Source organism: Theobroma cacao, chromosome 1, assembly GCF_053813885.1.
Source record: "Theobroma cacao isolate CCN51 chromosome 1, ASM5381388v1, whole genome shotgun sequence".
NCBI classification, from domain to species: Eukaryota; Viridiplantae; Streptophyta; class Magnoliopsida; order Malvales; family Malvaceae; genus Theobroma; species Theobroma cacao.
In genome coordinates this window covers 3,900,305-3,923,993 of record NC_142639.1, presented here as the reverse complement: position 1 = coordinate 3,923,993, position 23,689 = coordinate 3,900,305, and the positions used below count along the sequence as shown (strand labels likewise).

The following is a 23,689-nucleotide window of genomic DNA, read 5'->3' as shown; positions in this document are numbered from 1 at the left end:
TTCTGCAGCAATCATCAGCGTGTATAATTGATTTTGATTGGAGCAAATTATTAAAGCAATTTCAGCCAAAAAGCTCAGTCATCATGTCTTTTCTCTTTATGTTGCCCTTCCCTTTGATAGTAAGAGAAATGACCCCTTGAAAGTACCCAAAGAGGAAGAGATAAAAAGATACCTTATAACAACAAAATGGGATTTTCTTTTCATTTTTTTAAGTTGGGAAAACAGAAGTAATCTTTCACCGTGAAAACTACGACTAGCAGTAAAAAAATGGGCCCAATATAATTAATCTAACCATTCAAGCTAGTAGACAGTAACTAGCTAACAATCCTAATTCCAACTCTCTTGTTCAAGAGATATATGTCACTTCAGTTTTAAGTTTAATTAGGTCAAAACCTTATTTTACCGAGTAATACGTGGAAAGATAACACATCTGCCGACGAAGTTCACTACATTTAAAAGAGTTAGATAGAGCCTTTCAAAAGCAAATCCATCATGTCTTGAAGAAAGGCAACAAATTCACATGTTGTTGATATCATTGGCTTTGATTTCTCGTCGAGAGTTATTTTAATTAGGGCATCATTGTTGAAGCAACATGGACCTCCCGCGATGTCCTTTTGACTTTATGGTGCAATCTTATACTCCATAAATAGGAATTTGACTAAGTTTGGCATTATGTCCTTTTAGCCTCAATTATTTTTGCTTTTACCTTACTCCTAGGTCGGCTCTTTTCCCCCTATTTGGAAGAGCTCAAACCCACTTTATAATCACGGAGGAGCCGGGTCTAGTTTAATCAATAATCATGAGCTAATTCCCCGCCTAAACCTAATGATCATCAAGACTTGGCCTAATCAAATCCAACTACTAAGTCCGTTTACGGTTAAAAGTCTAGTATATTCGAAAAGTCCAACCCAAGTCCAAAAAGCTACAAGGTTCATCATTTGGCACCCATTTTTCCAAGCATCAACCAAACTAAACATAAATAATTTGATCTTGACAAGGTCCTTTCTGAAAATGGCTGATGAAAGCTTGATTGGTGCAGGCAAGAATTTGCACTCAACCTACCCCTAATTGGAGCGGGTATCATTTAATACAAAACAACACGTAGTGTTTTTTTTTATATATATGTATGATTTGCTGTTTCATTATAACCGGATCTGGTTGCATTAAAACCAGCTTAGTTGCTTTCAAAGCTTAATTGACGAAAAAGAAAGGAAAATAAATAATGCAAATTAAGATGTGTCCGATAATGCCATACCCAACTCTTTGGTATCAAAAAAGTTGCCATGGACCGACAAATTAGCCAACGCAAGACACATGTCTTTTGGTGTTTCTTTATTTTAAGTATAATTACGTCGGCACACACGTAAGGCTAAATCTTTAATCATATAACAGACGAGATTATTACGATTATTACTTTGAAGGAGATATGTCAATTTATCCACTCTAGAACTTGCTCTTTCCCCACTTGTTCATCACCCAAGACAAGAAAACGACTCCTTTGACAGAGCCAAAAGCGGGTAGGAAAAAATCATACTAACTAATAATAGTACACAGTAACTTGGCAAACGTCAAGTAAATAATTATTTTTATATTTGAAGTCAAAAAAGAATTGAAGAGTTCATATAATGACGATGGCGATGGTAAAAAATTGGTGATGAAAGTGATGATGATGATGATGAGAACATCAGAGTGGGAGAGGGAGAGAGCAGTTTCCTGGAAAGTGACCCTCTTTTCCAGGAAAGTGCTCTCACCATTTTATTGGTCCACACCATAATTTCAGGGCATCAAATAAAAGAATGAGAGGGGAAAAAAAGACTAAACTAGTAGTACTCCACCAGTTAGAAGTAGTATTTGGTAAGCAGGGAAATTTCTCATCATTCATGTTCCTATCCACAGCAATCATGATAGCGTGCCTATAACGTATACATGGTTTACTTGCAGAGTTGCAAGAACCACCCCCCCCTTGAATCAAGACCGTCCACTCGAATTGATCAAACCTAAGATAGGTTCCATTATTGTAAAGTGGAATATCTAGCTTTCGGGATGAGATTTGGAATTTTTAATCAAAAGGGGGGAATTGAGAGGGGAGGAAGAAGCTGAGGGGAGGAAAAGAAGGGGGGTTCTTCTGGGCCCATCTAATAGAAGGGCCGCCTGTCTGACCTCCATGGAAAATCTCCATAATGAGATTGTGAGGAAAAAATTAAAAAGAAAAAAAAGGGTGCGCCATTGGGACATCACGTGGGGTATGACCCACCAGTTCCCTTAAAGAGAGAGCATCTCACGAGACTATGGCTAGCCTAGCCCTCCAATTTTCTTTTTTTTTTTTTTTTGGGAAGAGTTCTTCAAGTGAATCATCCATTCCTTTCTTTGTCTACACGCCTCTCACCACCCATTTTTTTTTCCTTGACTCTCTCTTGCTTTCTAGCTTTTCTCTCATGTATAAAAACAACTAAATTAGAGACAGATACACGTGAGCTAACCTCCTTCTCCCCACACCCATTGCCTCTCTCACTTAATCATAACCTCCAACTGATTTATCATTACCCCAGGTTCTATTTCATTTGAGACACCCAAAAAGGTGGACACTATACCGCATGAAAGTGGGATGACCCATTTGTACTATACATTCAAGAATTACATTCTTAATTTGATACTATAAAATATATATATATATATATTCCAACAAAGGTAGATTTTAATTTGATTGTTGATGTTCTTATCAAAAATATTATTTTATTGTAATAGTAGCAGAAACTATAAAGTATTTTTTGACAAGTGTGTGAGAAGAAGTTTCGGAGCAAGTGTTATATGTACACATGGGTTGATTTCAACTAACATGTCCAACAAGATTTCTATTCAATTGGGAAAATCTTGAAAAGAGAGTCAATGTGAACACCATTACTTTTCTTTATATTTTAAGAACTTTGTACGAATATCAGGGCAAAAGTTTTTCTCGACTAAGTTTTGAAAAATAAAAGAATCAAAGCAATGTGTCCATCCATATCCATATAATAAAAGCTAACACAATAAATATTTAAGGATAAATTATCAAAACAAGAAGTCTAGCATTAGACATGGAACAAAAGAATCAATAATAAATAACAGTAATCCCTTCATAGATACTATATCTTTCTAATGATTTACAAACATATATTTAATAAGATGAGGAGATTGATCAGTAATTATACTATTTTTTTTCTACAAATTAATTAATTACACTAATTTTAAATTCACTACAAGCCCTTAACCAAAAAATAGAGGGGTTGTGGGGGTGGTCTATTTTTTTCCTTTTCTTTTGCTACAAATTTCTAACAACTTAATCAACATGCCGCAGAAGGATTGGTGAAGGGATTATAGAAATGAGGCTTTGAAGCCATTGAAAACGGGCTCTTGGAATTGCCATCGCCAACACCGCCAATTCTTTCACAAGATGGGCACATGGTGAGAGTAGCAGCTGGCATGTGCATGTAAAAGGGTTGAGCCAGTTTCAGTGCCTTGAGTTCTTGTAGCTCCTTTTGCAGTCTCCTGTTTTCATCTGTTAGTGTCTCACAGCACTTCTTGAGAAACTCACAGTCCACCTCAGTTTGCTTAAGCTTTGTCCTGTCAGAGTAATAAAAAAAAAAAAAAAAGCAAAGATTTGCATGATTTAGATGATTTTTTATGGATCAGGTCATACGAGTAAAAAAGTAAAAGCCAAAAACTTTCTAGAGATAACAATGAAGGCAGCTGCTTTGAAGTACTTGTTCCGTGTGCTTTATGCACAGGTTTCCTTCGGGGTGAAAATGTTGTGATCATAATGTTTCTTTTGGGGCAAAGAAGCTTTTCCTTTTCGTGGGCCTTTTGGAAAATTTTCCCGGTTATTGTTATTGTTTTGTTGTAAAAACTTTCTGGGTTATGGTTTTAATAAAGATAAAAGATGATTAATTTACCTGGCTCTCCTGTTCTGGAACCATACTTCAACTTGTCTAGGCCTCAGGCTTAATTGCCTTGCTAAAGCTTGCTTTTGCTTCTGTTAACATAAAATATATAAAAGCAAGATTAATAATTAGTCAATTAGATAATATAACAACTAATCAAGCTGATAGTGATAAATATCAGACAAAGAATTGGAGAGAGAGAGAGAGAGAGAGCTTACAGGATTGAGAGTGCTATGCTGTTTGAAGCTTTCCTCGAGAAGAGCAGATTGGTCTTTGGTGAGCCTGAGTTTCTTTCTTGCATTAACACCGTCTTCATCCTCATCGCTAACTCTAGAGGAATTCTTCTCTACCTCTACTTCTTCGCTGCTAAGGTCTCTCTCCCTCTTGACCCTCCCACTAGAAAACGAAGAAACAGCACTATGAGGAGAAGCTTGACGATACAAGTCACCGGCGGCGGCAGGTTCCTCATGATGATGATAACCACCTTTGTTCACATCAATCTTTTTGCTAGCAGTAACAACTTGATAGCTCTCACCGGAAAGCCCCAGCGTCAGCGATGGTTCGAAACTTGCCGCTGCCGTGGCTGTTGGTTCAAACTTGAGGCATGATGACTTCTTGGGCGTTTGATTGTTGGCCTTGGATGGAGTTTCCAGGGTTGATGAGAAGCCTAACCCCAGAACAAGGCCTGTATTACATGCATCATCAAGACCCATTAAGCTCAAAATTTTGTTTATCAATGGAGTTGGAAAGCTTTTTTTTTTTTCTTCTTGCTATGTATGTGAGATGGGGGAGGAAATAGAGGAAAGGGAGAAAGAGAGGGGGGGAGTGGTTTGAAAGATATGGGGTGCAAAAGGGTCTTAAGAAGGGAAGAGAATGAGTAAGACTTTTTTGAGGGGGCGTTGGGTGGGTGGGTGGCTATGATTATTAATCAAAGGAATGAATTGAGTAGAGAAACGAATCTGGGGTAAGCGAAATTATGAAAGCTCCTCTTTCTCTATCCTTCTCTCTATACATAGGTTGACCATGTTGAACCCCACTACAATTATCTCCATTATATTAACAAACAAACAAGGGCAATTTCCTCTCCCTCAAAGCTACAAATACCCCTCAATTCACATGGTAATGGGAAACACACATCAAGAGAATGATTCGTCAGCACCTCGCCACCCCTTGGCGTACCAATTTTAGCTATTACTACTAGTCTACTACTACCTCTTTTCTTTTCCTATGGCTGCTTTTTTGTGTGTATATATTGTTTTACTTTGCATGTTTCAATTATTATTCAACTTTTCCTTTGTTTAACTTATTTTTCTCATACATCCTTGATATTTTTTCTTTTTATCTTCCTTTCTTTCTAGTATGATTTTTCTTTTCTGTTCACTCTTTCCCAAACAATACCAATAAATATATTGCCTATGTTTTTGCACCCATTCAAAGATTACTTATGTTACAAAAAATTTTCTCTTTCACAAAAGAAGAGTTTAGTTTTATGACGTATAATATTGGGTAATTATTAAAGCCTGCCTTAATCTGAAATTATGATAAGGGGGACATAATTGGGTGTATATTAACCAAGTTCCCTTTACAACAGACCACATGAACTGTCTCCCACTCCATGCCTGGTTTAACTGGTTAGAGATGGGTTTCATGTCACCTTGCTTACCAAATATTGCACTCCAAATTTAAATTTTTTTCCTTTTCAATAAAGAGGGGCTGGTGGGCAGTTTTTCCCTTGCTTATTATGAAGATGGAGATTAGAAAAGGATGCCCACTATCTATCTCTCCTATAGTTTCAATGATCATGAGTGTGGTAGCTTCTTTGTATTGCTGTTTGTTGTATAGGAAAAAGAAAATAAAAAGAAAGAAAAGTAGGTAGAAGACACCATGGGGGAGTTTCAAAGAGTTATAATGGTGCCAGAATATGATTCATCAGCAAGAATCCGGATCTTTGCTTAACTAGAAAGTTGATGTGGAGGGTTTGGGGCCTACTGCCCCCCCTCTCTGCCCCTCCCTTATACATTGTAGAAGCACTTCCAATAATGCTTTGTCGGCTATTCTGATTAGAAGTTAGGTCACCCATAAAACATGATAAAAGTCTAAAATAATACAAATGCAAATAACACGAGAAGCTTTCGGTAGTTGTTACTGGCTAACCCAAGCTTTAAAAAAAAAAACACAATAATTAGGACCTAAAAATTATGGGAATTATGCTTTCATTCAGGGCCTTTGATGGTCCCCTCGACCAGTCATCTATCAGAAAGGTGTGGTGCACTTGTTTCCACGAAATTAATATAATGGTTAGTTTCTTTTCTCTATGGTTAATTTAGAATTTCTCATATATATATATATATATAATTTTCAGCTGATCAAGTTTGAAATTGGATCAAAAAGTTTGTACTACTAATAATTAGTATTTTTTTTACTAATCAATGGGAATTTGGAAAGGAATTGCGTTCTCTGATTAGTCAGTTTGATTGTGCTTTTTCTCTGCTTACCTTCGGATTAGGCTGAATTTGGTGTGTGTACGGTGACTGCGCATTTTTAAAAAGGTGGGGAGCCAACACCCAATGGATGACTATCTTCTGCTTCAAGATAACGAGAAAGTGGAGACATAAGTAAACTGTAAACATCATTTGCTTGAAATTTTCTTTATATTGCAAACAAAGGCAAATTTGGCCGTTGGCCCGGTTGTTGTACATGTTTTTTTTTTTTTTTTTTCCATTTTATGAAAATTTCACGTGAATAAACATGAATCATGATAATAATTCCTTTGTTGTTTTAGGCATTGTTTAGTTGTTATAGTATTTTATTATTTATTTGTTTACTTTTAAAAAAATTTTAAAAAACCAAAAATGTAAATAATTGTTCTATATAAAAATAAAATCATATGTTTTATTTTAAAATAATAATGATTTTTTTAATTGTAATTTTATAATGTATAATTTATTTTTTGTACGCTAACATGTTTTATTACATATATATATGTACAGGAAAAATAAACATGTTTTTAATATTTAACTTTCAAAAACTGAAAGGAAATAGTAAACCTAACAACCAACTGACACTTTAATTTATTGACTTACTATCACCCACAGTGGAAAATTCGGAGGAAAATTCTTTTTTTTTTTAAATAGACACATAATTAAGTAACCTTTGAATGGGTGTAACAACATAGACCATAATAATTTATGATTGCTTGGAAAGAGCTAGTCAAGGATGAGAAAATCATAGAAAAGAAAGCGAGACGAGAAAAAAAAAAGTCGAATTCTTAAGTCTCAAATTTTGAATGGAAGAAAAAATATCCTTAATGGTTTTCTTTTGTATTTTCATTTCTTTTGTATATAAAAGAAAAAAAAATCTATGTTTCGGTCATAATTTATACTCATGAATCAAATTGAGAGTTTCAATATTTCTTTAATTCATGAATTTTTTAAATGTTATTTCTTTCTTTTATATATATATTAAAAAAAAACTCTCTGTTTTTGATCATAATGTGTACTCATGAATCAAATTGAGAGTCTGGGTATTCTTTTAGCATCCTAATGACGTAAGATACGAAGATTTGAATACCAAAAAAATATTCTTTTTGGGTATATAATTGATTCTAGAAAAGAAAAATTAATACGCACATTTTCCCATTGAATGAATGAAAAAAAAAAATCTGTATAGAATGTTAGACTTCATAAAGGCGGCATTACTTGTTGCACTTTTTTATTTTTTTCTCGTTGTGCTACTGGATAGAATTTTCATAGGGATTTAATAGGGTGTGACAGGAATGGTCTAGTTGCCATTTGCCATGCATCTCCACTTTCCCCGCAGTAAGGTTAATTATCCAACCAACTGTAACTTTCATCCTTGGGCTTAGGCCCCTACCTAGCTACGTACACTTTTCTCATAGTGATGCATGTGAAAAACGAAATATCGCATCATCATTTGTTTGACAACACTCAAATACAACCAAAACGAAAGAAAAATCAAACATGAAATACATGAAATTTCTTTGAAAGCGAAATCTACTGGTATTGACATTGGATTAACTAGATAAATAGATTCTTTTTTATTTTTTATTTCTGATTCCCAATCCGAATTGCCTTTTAAAAAATATCTAAGTTCTCAATCTATTTTGTTAATTATTTTTTAATATAATTTTGGATTACAAGATGACAAAGGTAGTTATGTGTATTCAATCAACTTTCCCATATATATATATATATATATCATTTCAAAATTTAAATTTAAAATTTCCCAATTTTTTAAAATATTTAAAGAATAATTATCAATTTATTTTTATACATACATATATATGTGTGTTTATATATACATACACGAGTATATATATATTTATATTTATATTATATGTGTGACAAAAGGTATTTAAAATTGGACTTAGCAGGTTGGTTGAAACCTTCAAGAGCTAGACTTGAATTCGGTTCATCATTTAGCTTAAATTTATTATTGAAGTATTAAAAATATTTTAATTATTTTTAAATTTTAAATTAAAATTATATAAAAATCTTTTTCAATATAATAAATATCTCAAATTAAACCGAACATAAAAATTATATCCAAAGCCTAACTCAGGCCAAGTCCAGCCCTACAAGTGTGATGGGTAATCTGATATATGGACAAGTCTATGTGTGATTAATTTAAAATTAATATTAAGATTAATTTATGAAATATAATATTTGGCCGCCAATTAGGTTGTACGATATGGAAATAATTTATTATATATCCCAGTTTTTTTTTTTTTTAAAAGAGAGTAGAAATAAAACTCGATATTTATTTATATAGAGCAAAAGATATGTGTAATGGGAATTTGAAAATATGGTTTATCCAAAGATGGAGTCAGCCAGTGGCTGAATACCAAAATCAATCAGATTATTAGCCATTATTTTTGGACCCCGAGTAGATAGACATTGACTTTGACACATTCGAGAAAATCTAACAATATTTATCACAATTATTTAACCAATTAATTAAATGTGGTATCCCCCCCAACCTTCACTTTTTAGGGGTATGATTGCAAATAATTACACATTCATTATTAATAATAATAAAGAAAAACCCCACTAATCTTTACTTCGTAATTAATTAGTATGACCCCAAAATCTCCTCCATCCAATGGGTTTAATTTCAACATAGTACAAAGATAATATGTGCCTATTTAATTTATTAAAATAATAAACACGTGGCTAGTTGAGAAGAAGGGAGATTTTAAGAGACAAGTGGGGGCCACCAATGATTTGGTATGATGGGCATTTGATTCCGTGGGGGTTTGATGATTATGGAGCGTAGAAGTTGGCAATGATGGAGGTAAGAATTTGAAAGAGGCCTTTCTCTTTTCTTTTTTTTTTCTTTTTTAATCTTTCTTTTGCCCTTTGCATTTATCAAAGTCTAAATGCTTTGTAGTATCTACCTGGCACATATTGATTATTATTTAATAAATCTCAATACTATTAATTATTAAATATAATAGCTAATTCTTATGTTATCAAATTTACCTGTCATTTAAATATTTGAACTTTGATATCTAACTAGTAAATATTTATAAAAGAGTAAAAATTTATATTTTTATATTTTGTAACTTTTCACTTTTATGTCACTTTAGATACCAAGCGTCCTAATAAACGGAAACGTAGTGGGTTTTTTGGTCCTTCCCCCCCTTCCCCCCCCCCCCCCCCCCCCCCCCCCCTCAACCCCAACCAAACTATAGGCGAGAATGATTTAGGCTAATGATTTCATAGGTGAAATTGCAAAGTTACCGACGGTAAAGGTTCTTTTAAATTTACCTTCATCTTGTTTTTTTTTTTTTAGATATTCGTGTATACTTCCAATTGCCTAACCGAGTACAAAGTTTACTGTTAAACACGTGATTCTCAATAGTACTCTAGAGCCGTAACAAAGCTAACTGCCTTGCTTTCCCGTCCTACAAAGATTATAATTGCTTAATTACACGTAATTAAAGAGGTTAGCATTAGAAGTTTACAAATTTATATCAAAACTTTTGTAATTGATACTAATCACGTTTTACTTGCCTTGTGTAGTTGATAAAGTAGGATGTTAATTGTATACGTTTTAGGTTTGAGTTTCTTGTCCTATTACCACTGCTTAAAATATTTTTAGCGTTTAATGTGACAAATAATTATTAATATATTTTTTAAAACGAAATTCACTAATTTTTGGAATTGCTTTAAAAATTTATGACTAATATGTATGAGTTGTATAGATAAATTAAATTATTACTATCATATTATAAATGTGGGAAAAAATAACTTAAGCACAACTATAATAAAAACATTGTTATTTAGGGGCGAGCAATTTTAGATTAAAATCAAATTAATCAAAATTTTTGGTTGAAAAGATTTTATTAATTTGATGATTCGGTTAATTCAAAAATTAATACAGTTAAATCAATTAATTTAATCAATTTTAATTTGAATATTTTTTAAGATTAATCGAATTATCCAATTTATATAACCATTTATAATTTATAACATATATATTTATATCATAATATAAATATTATTCATTACAACATATAATGATATTATAAAATATTTTGTTTAATATGATTATTAATCGAATTAATGGTCTAATTTGATTAATTGGTTAAATTTTCATTTCGAACAATTCAATTAATTTTCAAAACACATTCAATTAATTCAATTAAAAGAATTTATTTAACCGAATTAATCATTTTCGCACTCCTAACTATTATTCCTCTAGTTTCCTTTGAAATTTGAGTTTTCCATGTCTTGAAAAGTATGGAACCTTATCTTGCAGCCAAATAATCAGCTTTACTACTCTTCTAGACGAGCGTCTAAATTGAATTTAGCAACTTAAATATTTTTCATAAAAGTGGTTGGAAGTTTATCAATATTGATCACCTTTAGAAGATTAGCATAGGCTTGCATAATTGATGAGAAGATGTTGACATAGAGTAGCCATACGTAATTGATGAAATGGAATTAAGACTAAGGTATTATTTCTCTATCATTTTAGTCTTGTTAATTTGACTATAATTGAAATGGGGACAAAATTGAGTAAATAGTATGGATCTAAAATGTAGGGAATTCCTAAACCCTATATATGCTACATGGCAAGTAATTTTCTAAACAATAGTCCAAAAAGTCAAGAAGATATTTAAGGTTAAATTGCATGTAATTTTTACTGTTTACTTTTTAAATATACAACAAAAAAAAAATCCAAAATAAAATATAGTAATTTATATATAATAATATTTTTTCTGGTAATCAAATTATACTTTTATTAAACATGAAAAACGTAACCCCATTACATTTTAAAGATAATAATATTATTATTAAAGAAAAAAATTTTAAAAATTAAAAATAATACATATATAATATTTTTCAGACAACAAGCAAATGGGATAATTAAGATAAAACATCACATTTTAACACTTACGATCATTTTTTTTTGAGAGTCTTTAACAATGATGATGTTTGGATGCTTTAAATTCTAAATTAAGACTTTGAATTTTCTCATGAATCATAAAGACTTTTGTTAATTTATTTATGAGTAAAATGTACAGTTGACTTTATGGTTAAAAAAATTGTAAAGTTGATTTTTAAAATGATTTTATTAAAAAAATTTAAAAAATTTAAAAATTTCAAATAAAGTCATTTTTCTTTTGTTGCATTTAATTAAACTCTTAGATTATATTTTGAATAAAATAGACTTTTATAATTAATGATTAACTACTTATTATTAATTAAAATATAATTTATTATTTTATATCAAATGATATTCAGATTTTATGATAATTTTAAAAAATCAAACTTGAATCTTCTTCTTCTTAGTATTATTATTATTATTATTATAAGAGTGAAGAAAAAGAAATGTAAAGTCTGGTATAGGTCCATAGGCCTAGTAAATTATATGGAGATTTCCAGCCACATGCTTAGAAAAGTATGCACTATTATTCCCCACATACTTTCACAAACTAAAGAACAAACACCGTACCATGCACGTGTGGATATCAAATCCCCGTTGTACGTAAACTTTAATATTGTATAAAGAGAGTAGAGATTAAGTCTTCTTTTTCTTTAGGATAAGTATTTATTGTACGAGTAATTCTTTATGGAGGGCATTTGAGAGTTGAATAATTCGCTCTTAGTACAAAGTATTATGATTGTCCCACCGTGTGGATGGGACTAGGGATTGTTGCCTTTTGACTCGTGCAAGGGTTTTCTGTTGGGAACAAATAAATCATATAAGGAAATAAGGAATATTACCTTAAGCAGACAAGGAAAAATAAAATAACAAAGGGGAAGAATCATCTGATGAGGCTGGGGGTTGAATTTTTAAAATTAAAGAAAGGAAAAGAATGAATGAAAGTGATGAAGGATCATTTCATAGGAGAGGAGAGTTGAATTTTTATAAAGGTAGAATCATTTGGCATTGGAAAACAAAACGATCAATCTAGCCACAGTAAATATATTAATCTAATTTTTTTTAATTTCTTTTGGATGGGATTTTTGGGTTTTTGTTTTTTTCTTTGTCAACAGAAGGGAGCATCAAGCAAAAACAAATCCACCGACTTTCACCAAAGCAAAAGCTTTAGCTTGCCCCACTAGAACTCTCTTTATTGTTGTATTATTATTTTTATCTGTAATAAGACTTGTTGGGGTGAAGCTTTCACACAAACAAAAGCATCATTGCTTGCGTTTAAAGGTAGTGAAATGGGAGACCCATGTCACCCCCACTATGGCGACTTCCTCTCATTGTTTCCCATTACAAAGAGAAAGAAGAGATTTAGCTGTTTCAGGTCTAAGGGGGGGGGGGACCCCACGTTAAACACTTGGACGGGAACCCCCGAATTTTGACTTGTTCGGGTTTGGGGAAGGGGGCAGAAACAGTTGAGAAATTGCCTGCTGCATTGTGGCACAAAGTTAAGGCAATGGGGCCCCATGGTCCGATCCATTAAAAAAAAAAAAATGCTAGGAGAGGGCTCAGCACATATGGTTTACACATGGGCAAATTTCTTGGTGGGGTTGAACATGGCTATGCCAGAGCCAAGCCACATGGCCTAGGGCATGGACGGAGCCTTGGGCATGATATCTGCGGATATTATTACTTGTTGGAATTGGAATTATTGCTTTCTCTGTGAAAAATTCTTGGTGTCATAATTGTGTCACTCAGTTTCAGTGGGGCTATGTGTGGGATGTGGGTTTTTGATACAGTCTTCCAGATTTTGAGCCTAAAACCCTCCCTATCTTTTCAGACAGCAATTAGATTACCTGTATCATCATGGGAATGCGATTCAGTTTTAGTCAATTCAATTCAATTTCAATACAGGAAAATATTTGTATTTGTGTATTCCATTCAGGCACTTGTTGACTTTTGTTTTTATACAAATAGATAATGCCATGTTGACACTAACAATAATGATGTTAAATAGCTAAAGGTGTTTATACCTATAAGTTGCTTTTTAAACAATTAGAGTTGTTGATCATCTTCCATGACACATATCAAACTTTTTTTATTATTTAAAAAAAATTCAAATTTAACTTTTTAAATTATTAAATTAAGTATTCGGATACAACTTGTATTAAACTTTAATTAATAAATGTATTAAGGTAGGGTTTGGCCAAAACTTTTTAGATTTGATAATGTTAATTACTAGTTCATTAATAGATATCCTTAATGTTCAAGCAACAACTTTGAATCAAGTAGAATTTTTTCATTGCTAGGTTCACTATGATTTTAGTTTCTGGTCATATATCCTCTTCCCTATTTAATCATTTAGGGTATATTTAAAAATAATAATAATTATTCAATTATTAAATAGACTCATGACAATCCTATTAACTCCTTTATGAAACAAAAAAAAAATTCCCACTTTTACTATAAATAGTTTTTCGTTTATCCATTCCTATTAAAGATATAATTATTTTAATTATTTTTTACTTTGGATTTAAGAAAGTGAGTGGATATTTCAACAAATAAAAGATTTTCTGCTAAAAATAAAAAAGTTAAAAGTAATTGTAATTAGGAAAAGTAAGTAATGAGGGATAAAATAGAAAATTACTAAGAAAAGTCCATCATTTTTCACTTCCCTTATGTTTGGGCCTTTGGGACACACAAGCTTTACTTATCTTTCCCCACCGAAGTTAATCATGAAACCATGAATGCTAGATGTTGGTAGTGCTAGATGCCACATTAATTAGAACGAAATTCATGTGCAAGTTTCCCACTGATCATTGAATTGCAATATTTCCACTGTAATCTCCATATATGGAAGTAGTGAAACATCCAACACACATCGTTTTCACGAGGACTGGGCCTTAGCTGGTTTTTTAAGACTTTTACTCATAATTTCACCTATAATTCAACAAAATATGATGAACCTTTATCTTTTTAAAACAATCCGTATTTAGTATTTTCTTCTTCTTCTTCTTTATCTTTCTTCCATTTGAAATGTTGACATGTTGTCCTTAGGTTAAATAGTTCCTTCCGACATTTTGTCCTGCCCCCAAATTCACTTTGATATTATTTCATAAATTAATGGAAAACTGTTAAATCTCAAAGTGGCAATAGCAAGTTTGAATGTGGTAGCTTTCTTTTCAAAGGAAAAAAAAGTAAACTACTAATTAATTTTTATTTGAGTGTCTTTAAATTCATAACTAGCTTTTTTAATAAGTGAGATGTACTATTTATTTTTATGTATATATAAAAAATTTATATACATTTAAAAAAATAAAATAAAATAGGTGCTGTTGACAAAATTATATTTTAATTTTTCAAATTTTATAATATATATCTAAAATATATAAGTCCACATGGAATGTTGCATACAAAATCCAATTTTCCAAAATATTTTAAAAATTTTCAAATATCAAGTGAATAGTATTATAGAGAAAGAAAGTGCATTACGTGCATTTAATTTAATTTTGAAAGATCAAAGTAGTAAGTGAGTGACAGATTGACTAAATTATTGAAATGCTAATAATATATAAGAGAAAAAAAATAATTTTGGTATTCTTTGAAAAATACGAATCGACTGAGTAAGAAATACTTATATCATTTCAAAGCTTGAGTTCTTTAATTAGTGTAAATGTTATGAACTATAAAATTATGTTAAATTTTTAAAATTCGTAAAGAGCAAAAATTGCTGGTAGAGGGCTTTTTTCTTTTTTTACAAAAGCTGATAGCTGAATGTAGATTTTCTTCTAAGAGATTAAACGCAAATAATAGATATGTTATATTTTAGAAAATTTTTATAAAAGAAATTAAGGATTCAATGCAAAGAATACACCTTAGTTAAAAATTGAAATTAATTTAGTCAAAAAAGTTATTTCATAAATTAAAAATATATCAAAACAAATCAAACCAAACATATTAATTAAAAGACACATACAAAAAGAAATAGTTTATCTACAAAAATATTTTCTTTTTTAATTCGAGACTTTATCTTTATATATTTATATTAGATTAAACCGTCTTATCAAGACATCAAAGATGCGTATCGGCATTGTCCAAAAAAGGAAAAAAAGAGAAAATAAACAAAAATACAAAAATTTTCACCCAATTTAACCAATTTGAGATGAAGCAAAATAAAAGTTTTAGTTGTACCAAAAAGGAAATATCAATGGGATTGTAAACTTTACTACCTTCCCATCAATTTGCTCACGAAACTATATTTAGATATCCGTTGTGTGAAGGATGGTAGTGGTCAAGTTTGTTACTACTAAACTTCATTACCAATTCTAATTAATATGAAGTTTGAAAATGTTGTAGCCTTGCCATTGTGTTCAATCGGATTGACACTCAAATTCAAGAAAAAAAAAAACTTATTATCAAGTGATTGCTTTCACTGTCCTTTTGATATAGTCCAATTTCCACTTAGACTTCCACCGGTACAATGAATCCTTTCCACAAAATAGAACCTTAACATTGTAGAATCTGGAGAGTCTTACTCTTGAGCCAAAAAGTGTCATTGTCCTCCACATGCACCTGAACTTTTTCAGTGAGATTGTGGTTGCAATGGTTTAAACTCTCCCCTCCTTTAACATCCAATTGAGCCAGGGACCATTGATAAGCTGGACATCTTGCAACTAAGATATGTGAAGCTTCCTTGTGGACACTAAGTTCCCAAAATTTGCTTGTGTATTTGGATTCCACCAAACTTTGGTAAAGAAATAAAGGGATAGAACCAACAAGATATATTGCCAATTAGATCAAAATTTATAAATTATTCGACACATTAATTAACTTGGACACGGATTTGATAATTCTTATTTATATAAAAATTTTAATTTAAATTTTAAGTTGTGAGAAGTAAGTATTAATTAAAATAACGTATACGGATGATTTTGTTATATATTAAAATTATAAATTTTAATAGATATTAATTAATTAAATTGTATAATGAATTCAATACTTATATGATTAATTTGTGGTGACGATAACAATCTCTTTTTTTTTTTCTTTTTTTTTTTTAATTTAAGAATTATTGATGGATAAAATGCAAATAAATATTTCAGATACTACTTTTGGAATGGGAATTTCCTTTCACTTTCTTGCCCCACCCCTTTATGCGAAAGGTTTTAGAGCTTGTTCGTATGAACCATGAACTTGAAAAGCAGAGGACGGCACGCAAAGGGCTGGTAGAGACAAAACTATGCCCACGTGAGCTTTGGACCCCCCCACCCCCATCCAGTCTTTTTACCATTCAAGGCAAGCTTAAAGCTAACAAGGGAGATTATAAAATTGTCCTATATATTGCAGCATTTTATATCAATTAACTGTCTTCAGCACTTGACTAAAATGAAGATAAGCTGCCTTATCTTTTTTTTTTTCCTATAATGTTGCCAAATTATAAATGAGCATCAAAGGTCATGCTTCATGGTGTGTAATTATTTGGGAGATTTCCTTTGAAGATATGATTCCTTTTCACTTTGGTTATATGTATATAAAAAATAAATAAATTTCTTATGGGATTTTCATCAATCAGAAAAAATTTTATTCTGATACAGGGAATTGAATAATGCTTGAGGTGAATGATAGTTCCCAACATTAAGGCCAACAAGATTGGGACCAACCTATGAGCTGATTACTTTCTCTTTTTACTACCAAGCAAAGCTACGAAAATGATTTTTGGACTTTGGAGTTTGTGATCGGAATTCACTACTCGGGAAAGAGAAATGCTTTGTACCCTTTGGGTTTTGGAGTAGAAGTGTGGAAGATGGAATTTTATTTTGCTCAATTTTTTTTTTTTAATTTAGATTCGGTCTAAGCATGCAATGATGGACATTCTTATTCAGTTTGCCTCTTATCCAGCCTACAATACATCAAATCTCTCTCTCTCTCCTTCCCTCCATCATTTTCTTTCTGGTTATCCCCCCTCTCCCCACCCCTTTTTCCTAGCTTCTACTCCCTTTATTTTTAACTAAAAACCCACAAATTTTACACCTACAAATTTGACTAAACGATGATGCATGCATGGTCTCTCCTCAAAGAATCGGATTCAAATTCCCTTTCTCTTATCATTAAAACAAAAAAAACCCACAAATTTCATTGGTTGGATCGGTATGGGCTCGTGAATGGCTATAATAATTGAGTACGGGCCTATGTCATTTTATGAAGCCCGTATGGTTGAAAGTTGAAATCCATTATTACGACTATCCAGTTCTCCAATTAGGGTCCCAAAGGCCCACAACTTATTAATGGTTTGAATTTGGTGATAAATAATTGACTAGCTCAGGTCATGGATCTTACTTCTCACGTTTTATTCAAGATTAATGTTATACCCAATATTTTCCACGAAATAAGTTATTAGGAAATATAACATTTCCTAGCCTTGTTGTTTTTCTTGTTCTAAACCAAAAGGCATGTGCCAAATATGAAGTTACCTTATCTCGGTTGAAAGCATGCTAGTATAAAGCTTCCTAACAAAGACATGTTATAGGCTTTAATTGATTAAAAAGTGATATCTGGACATTTGCGAGTGGTTAAATTATTTAAGTTAATTTAAAAGTGTTATGTATTTGCTCTTCGAGATTTAAAAGGAATCTGTGTTAGTGAATTTAAATGAGTCTATTGAAATATTTTTGATATTCAACGTGGATAAATAATATCATGAAACAAGTATAAATGGGGATCGAATATATTTGATTTTTAATATGGTTCATTTTGATTATTATTAATTCAAATAAGGAGTTTCAAACCCAACTTAGATTCAAAACTTGAGTATTGCAATTATGTAATAAATACATATTTTTTTAAAAAATATTAAATTGTTATAAAATAAATTTTAAGAGAACAACTATAAAATAAATATTAAAAAAAATATTTAAAGGGAAATAAAGTATTTAGAAAGAGTAAAGAGATCTTATTCATTTGTATATTTACAAATAAAGTGAAGGAGTTTATTTAAAGGTTAATAACTCTTTATCTAGATTAAATTTATAAGATAAAGACAATATTAAGAGATTAGATTGATGGATTAAATTTTAATCTTCACCAAATCTAATTTATATTTAAATCCAGAGATATATATAATATAAATGGATATTTATAAAAATATTCATAACATAAATGATTTATAATCTAGATTAAATTTGCGAAATTACTTAAAATTTAGTATTAAAATACTTCAACTTAGTTTAACTTGTTATTTAAGTTATTCATCAAATTGATTGCTCATAAGTAATTTGATTGGTTTAATTACACTTCTAATTGTTTTTTTGTTAAAAATAAATAATCTAAGCTCTTTCAAAACTTACATTTTGCCCTTTGAGTGTTTATTTATTAATCACCAGGCCCAGCCCATATAGCCAAAATCCAGTTTGCCATGAAATTCCAGCAATCACGTGATCAACTCAACTACATCATAGAACAGAATTGCTAGACAGCCTTCTTCCCTGATCCTGCAAGCACCCGAACATAACCTCACCTACCTCCAAGCTTCCCGGCTAAACGCAGTACACGGTTCAGTTTCAGTTGCTCTGCTGATACTCGCCCCCCCCCCCCCAAAATGGCAAGTCTCACAGTTTCCTTCATCCTCATCATCATCACCATCGTCCTTTTACCATCCCCTTCTTCATCCCTTACATCACAGCCCTCCAATGTCTTTCCCTCCAATAAACCCCCGCGCTTTCTGGGCAAACACTCACACTCAATCAAAACCAACCACCAGCAATACCGTTACGAAACCCGGTACTTCTCTCAACGACTGGACCATTTCAGCTTCTCGGATCTTCCGAACTTCCGACAACGTTACCTTATCAACACCGAACACTGGGTGGGCGCATCTCGTCTCGGCCCAATCTTTCTTTATTGCGGCAACGAAGGTGACATCGAATGGTTCGCCGTCAACACCGGTTTTGTCTGGGATATCGCCCCTCACTTCGGTGCCATGGTTCTCTTTCCCGAGGTCAACTCAAATTTCAAATTTCCGTTTTTTTTAAGGCTCTGTTTGATTGAACCTAATTACTAAACGTAATGGTAATGGAATTGGCAGCACCGGTATTATGGGGAGTCAATGCCGTACGGAAGTAAAGAAGAGGCTTATAAAAATGCCACTACTCTTTCTTATCTCACAACAGAGCAAGCGCTTGCGGATTTCGCAGTTCTGATTACTGATTTGAAGAGGAATTTGTCTGCTGAAGGATGTCCGGTTGTTTTATTTGGCGGCTCCTATGGAGGAAGTAAGTCCACGAGTTTTTAAAAATTTTAATTTAGTTTTTTGGGTGTTTATTGAATGTTGTTGTTGCTAAATGAATGGTGGAATTTGATTAGTGGAAAGTGTCTAGTTATGTAATTTATATTCATGGCATTAATGGAACAGTGTTAGCGGCATGGATGAGGCTGAAATATCCTCACATTGCCATTGGAGCACTTGCTTCGTCAGCGCCAATTCTTCAGTTTGAAGACATTGTACCTCCAGACACATTTTATAATATTGTCTCCAACTCATTCAAGGCAATGCAGTTCTAAGTTTATTTTTGTTTTTGTTACAGTTTGTTTATAGTTTAGTCTCTATTATAACACTGTCACTTCATTTTTTCGGCTTTGAATATATGTAGCATGAAAGCAATAGCTGCTTTGACACTATAAAACAGTCATGGAATGCACTGACATCTGCGGGTCAAAGAGAGGATGGTCTTCAGCAACTGTCTCAAACTTTTCATTTGTGTCGGTAAGGACAAAAGAAGAAATTTGTATATATGCATGTTCTAATCAACAGGGACACAAATTTTTGGGTTTTGATGTGTCGGTAAGGACAAAGGAAGAAATTTGTATATATGCCTGTTCTAATCAACAAAGACACAAATTTTTGGGTTTTGATCTAGTTTGAAAATATTGGCAGGGAACTGAAGAGTGTCGAAGACCTTTCAAACTGGTTAGAATCCGCTTATAGTTATTTGGGGATGGTGAATTATCCATATCCTTCTAATTTTTTGATGCCGCTACCTGGACATCCCATAAGAGAGGTTAGTTGGGAATAATGTAATTTGAAACTTATGTTATGGCTTAAATTCAACCACGTATATGCAAATGTATGTAAGATGGATTTTCGCAAATATGATAACAACTAACAAGCCTACTTCCGGAACTGCCCTTTACCATTGATCTTTTATGAAGTACAGAATGTCTTTATTCAATGATGTTGTTGCCCTTTACAGCTCTCAGAGCATCAATTTGGTGACATTTTGTGAAATAAAAAAATAGGAAACTAATCAATTGAGGGTGAATGATAACAGTTGAGTTGCATATGCTATTGTTTTGTTTTTCTGTTGATTTGCATCTTGCTGTGTATTGTTCAGCATAAGCTTCAAGAAATGGCACGCTAATGCTCACTTACACATATTTTTCACTGTAATTCTGTAATAATAGAACATCAACCATTTGTTGTGCAAGTTCTATATATGGAGCCCACTTGGAACTTATTCAGGATGACTGAGATTTTGTATTAGTATACAAATCAATTGAAGGTGATAGGAAAATATATTAAAGATAATGATTTCTATTCCATTAGCCATGTAATATAAGTTTAATTTCCTCCAGCTGCCTTGATTATGAATTTTTCTTCTTTTTTGGCGACCATTTTTTTCACTGTCAATCGTGCAAATATGTTGATTTTAAGGGTTACCCTCTAATGACTTTTATCTGGATTTGTTTATATTAGATATGTTTGCATTTTGAAAGTGAGAATGCCCGTTCTTTGGTTTTAAATGCCTCTTTCTTTCTTTTTAGGATTTTACAAGTAATGGATTTAGACGAATGAGCTTTATGAACTGACGTTGCTCTAAGTATTCCTTTCATTGTGTTATTGCAATCTATGCATCTTGTTGCTGTTATTGTGGACCTGGTTTTCTTGCGTGATATATTTTCTGTTGTTTTCCAGCTTGCTCTAATTAAATATGTACCTATTACAGGTATGTAGAAAGATTGACAGTTCTCCTGACGGGTCTAGTATTCTGGAGCGTATATTCAACGGAGTAAGTGTCTACTACAATTATACTGGAGAAGTTGACTGTTTTCAACTTGATGATGATCCTCATGGCATGGATGGGTGGAACTGGCAGGTCTGAAAATGACACTACATTTTATTCCTTTATCAGTCTTATAATTCTGCAAAGCATTATTTATTATGCATTAATGTTTATTGTTTATGTCACTTCTGGTTCTTTCTTTAGGCATGCACTGAGATGGTTATGCCAATGTCTAGTGATAGAAATACAAGCATGTTTCCAGCATATGATTATGATTACTCTGCTTTCCAAGAGGAGTGCAGGAGGGATTTCCAGGTGACACCAAGGCCTAGATGGATAACAACCGAATTTGGTGGACATGTAAGAGAACAATATGTTACCATATCTCTTTTAGTTCCTTCCATTTGCATGGTTTAAATGAATAAGCATTTGTTGCTATATGGAGGATAATGAACAAGCATTGTTGTTATGTGAAGGATATCGAGCATGTATTGAAATTCTTTGGAAGTAACATCATATTCTCAAATGGTCTATTGGATCCTTGGAGTGGTGGCGGGTGAGCGCTTTGTATTTACTTTTATCAAAGTTTTAATCATCTAATGTGTGACTAATTTTGATAATATTCATTGCAGTGTTCTGAAGAATATATCCCAAACAATTGTTGCTCTTGTTACAGAGGAAGGTAATACTTTCTGAAGTCATCTGTGGCTTCCATTTTCGATAAGTATAATAATTTGGGGCATAAGGTTCTCAAACTAAACTACGTGATTGATTTAGCTAGTAAGCTGTTATCTTGAATGAATAAGGTGTCATTTGTGCAACTGCCCCATCAATTAGGAGGCCCTAAATGTCAAATCTACTCAGTTTATGGATTCTTTTTCTCATTGGTTCTTTAATTGGGGCTGTTCAAATGTCACTTGTCACTTTAGCTAGTCCTGACCTGTCATCTTTTTGGGTTTTTGTCTTGTCCTCATAGTTCATTTGGCTTGAAAAGAAATTATGTCTCTAATGATAGCGTGATCCTTGATAGTTTAGTTGTAAGTAAATCTTCAGTTGTTGCTGCTTCCAACTTCCATCAATGCAATTGCATTTTGTTTTTCACTTAATATTATAATTTGTCAATCACAATGTCTTAATTTCAAGGAAACAAGTCTAGCATGCATTTGATTGGACCATATAGAGAATCTTACACATATTTAGTTGCAGCTTTGGCTGTCCTTTTGTATAACAAGTGAAGCCAACCATCCCATAAACACAAAACAGTAACCCAAATTTATAAATTTATGATCCCGGAGTGCTTTTGGCTCTGTTTTATTGTTCTGTACCATTCTGTTCTGCATTTTTTTGTGGTGACTATCCACTTATCACATCTTCCTGGTCTAACAATTATAATCATGGAACAAGTGTAGAACTCAAGTTTAACATTATAGCTACAATGTTCTTATAAGATTTAAGAATAGCCTGTCAAGCAATACCAATCTGATAAAGTTTCCCACCTCATCCCTATTTCTAAATTTAATGAGTATGTTTCAACGTACAGCCAATGAATCTTCCTGCTCCTCTGGTCTTTTATTAAGTTTTAGATTCAAGCATCTTCAATGTCAATTTCTTTATTCTCACTTCTAAGCCGTACAAGATTGATGTCGAGGCTAGAATTTGTTTAAAGGACATGATTTAGCATCAGTAATGTGCTAGCTGATGTACTATTTACAGCTCTAGACAGAACAGTTTGAATGCCGTTATTAGCACAATTGGAGTTAGTGATGAAGTGGTATTCTAACTGATTACCTTTACCGCAGCCAGTACCATTCAAGTATAACAACAGTTTTTTACTTATGCAATGTTGCAGGTGCCCATCACATAGATTTGCGTGCCTCCACGACTGAAGACCCGGACTGGTTAGTGGAACAGAGGGAAACTGAGATCGAGTTGATTGAAGGTTGGTTGGACAACTACCGTGAGAAAATGAAAGCAACCTTCAAAATTTAGATGTGAAAGATTGTTGGAACTTGGATGTTAACGTAAATAAGTGTGTACGTATCTTCAAAGCTCTGCTTCTGCCCATGTTTTTCCAATCTGGCATTGCCAGATAAGCTACAACTTAGGCCAAGTAAATTTAAATAGGTTAAAACCGATGTGCTATGTTCTGTAGCATTCGCTTCTACGCTTTGGCAATTGTGGGGAACAGGCTCTATCTTTTTCTTGATGTGAGTTTTGGCCATGTGACTGAGATCGGATTGATTGATTTACCAGAAAGATAAAAAGATATTCTTTTGCAGTAATTTCGGATATCAATTACAAGCTGAGATGAGG

At 32.5% G+C, this 23,689-nt stretch overlaps 2 protein-coding genes across 2 annotated transcripts; one reads left to right on the top strand and one right to left on the bottom strand.

Moving 5' to 3' along the window:
• Positions 1 to 3,088: 3,088 nt before the first annotated feature.
• HAT22 (Homeobox-leucine zipper protein family) lies at positions 3,089 to 4,762 on the bottom strand. Its single transcript, XM_018115010.2, has 3 exons — positions 4,136 to 4,762; positions 3,930 to 4,009; positions 3,089 to 3,600 (listed from the first exon to the last, which is right to left on the bottom strand). The coding sequence occupies exons 1-3, from the start codon at positions 4,628 to 4,630 to the stop codon at positions 3,321 to 3,323; spliced, it is 855 nt and encodes a 284-aa protein (XP_017970499.1). The 5' UTR covers positions 4,631 to 4,762; the 3' UTR covers positions 3,089 to 3,320.
• Positions 4,763 to 18,886: 14,124 nt separating this feature from the next.
• Positions 18,887 to 23,658, top strand: LOC18611352 (Serine carboxypeptidase S28 family protein). Its single transcript, XM_007047570.3, has 10 exons — positions 18,887 to 19,314; positions 19,402 to 19,588; positions 19,729 to 19,862; positions 19,967 to 20,079; positions 20,251 to 20,374; positions 21,320 to 21,469; positions 21,581 to 21,736; positions 21,853 to 21,932; positions 22,009 to 22,058; positions 23,226 to 23,658. Exons 1-10 carry the CDS (start codon positions 18,916 to 18,918, stop codon positions 23,363 to 23,365), a joined length of 1,533 nt encoding a protein of 510 aa, XP_007047632.3. The 5' UTR covers positions 18,887 to 18,915; the 3' UTR covers positions 23,366 to 23,658.
• The last annotated feature ends 31 nt before the right edge of the window (positions 23,659 to 23,689 follow it).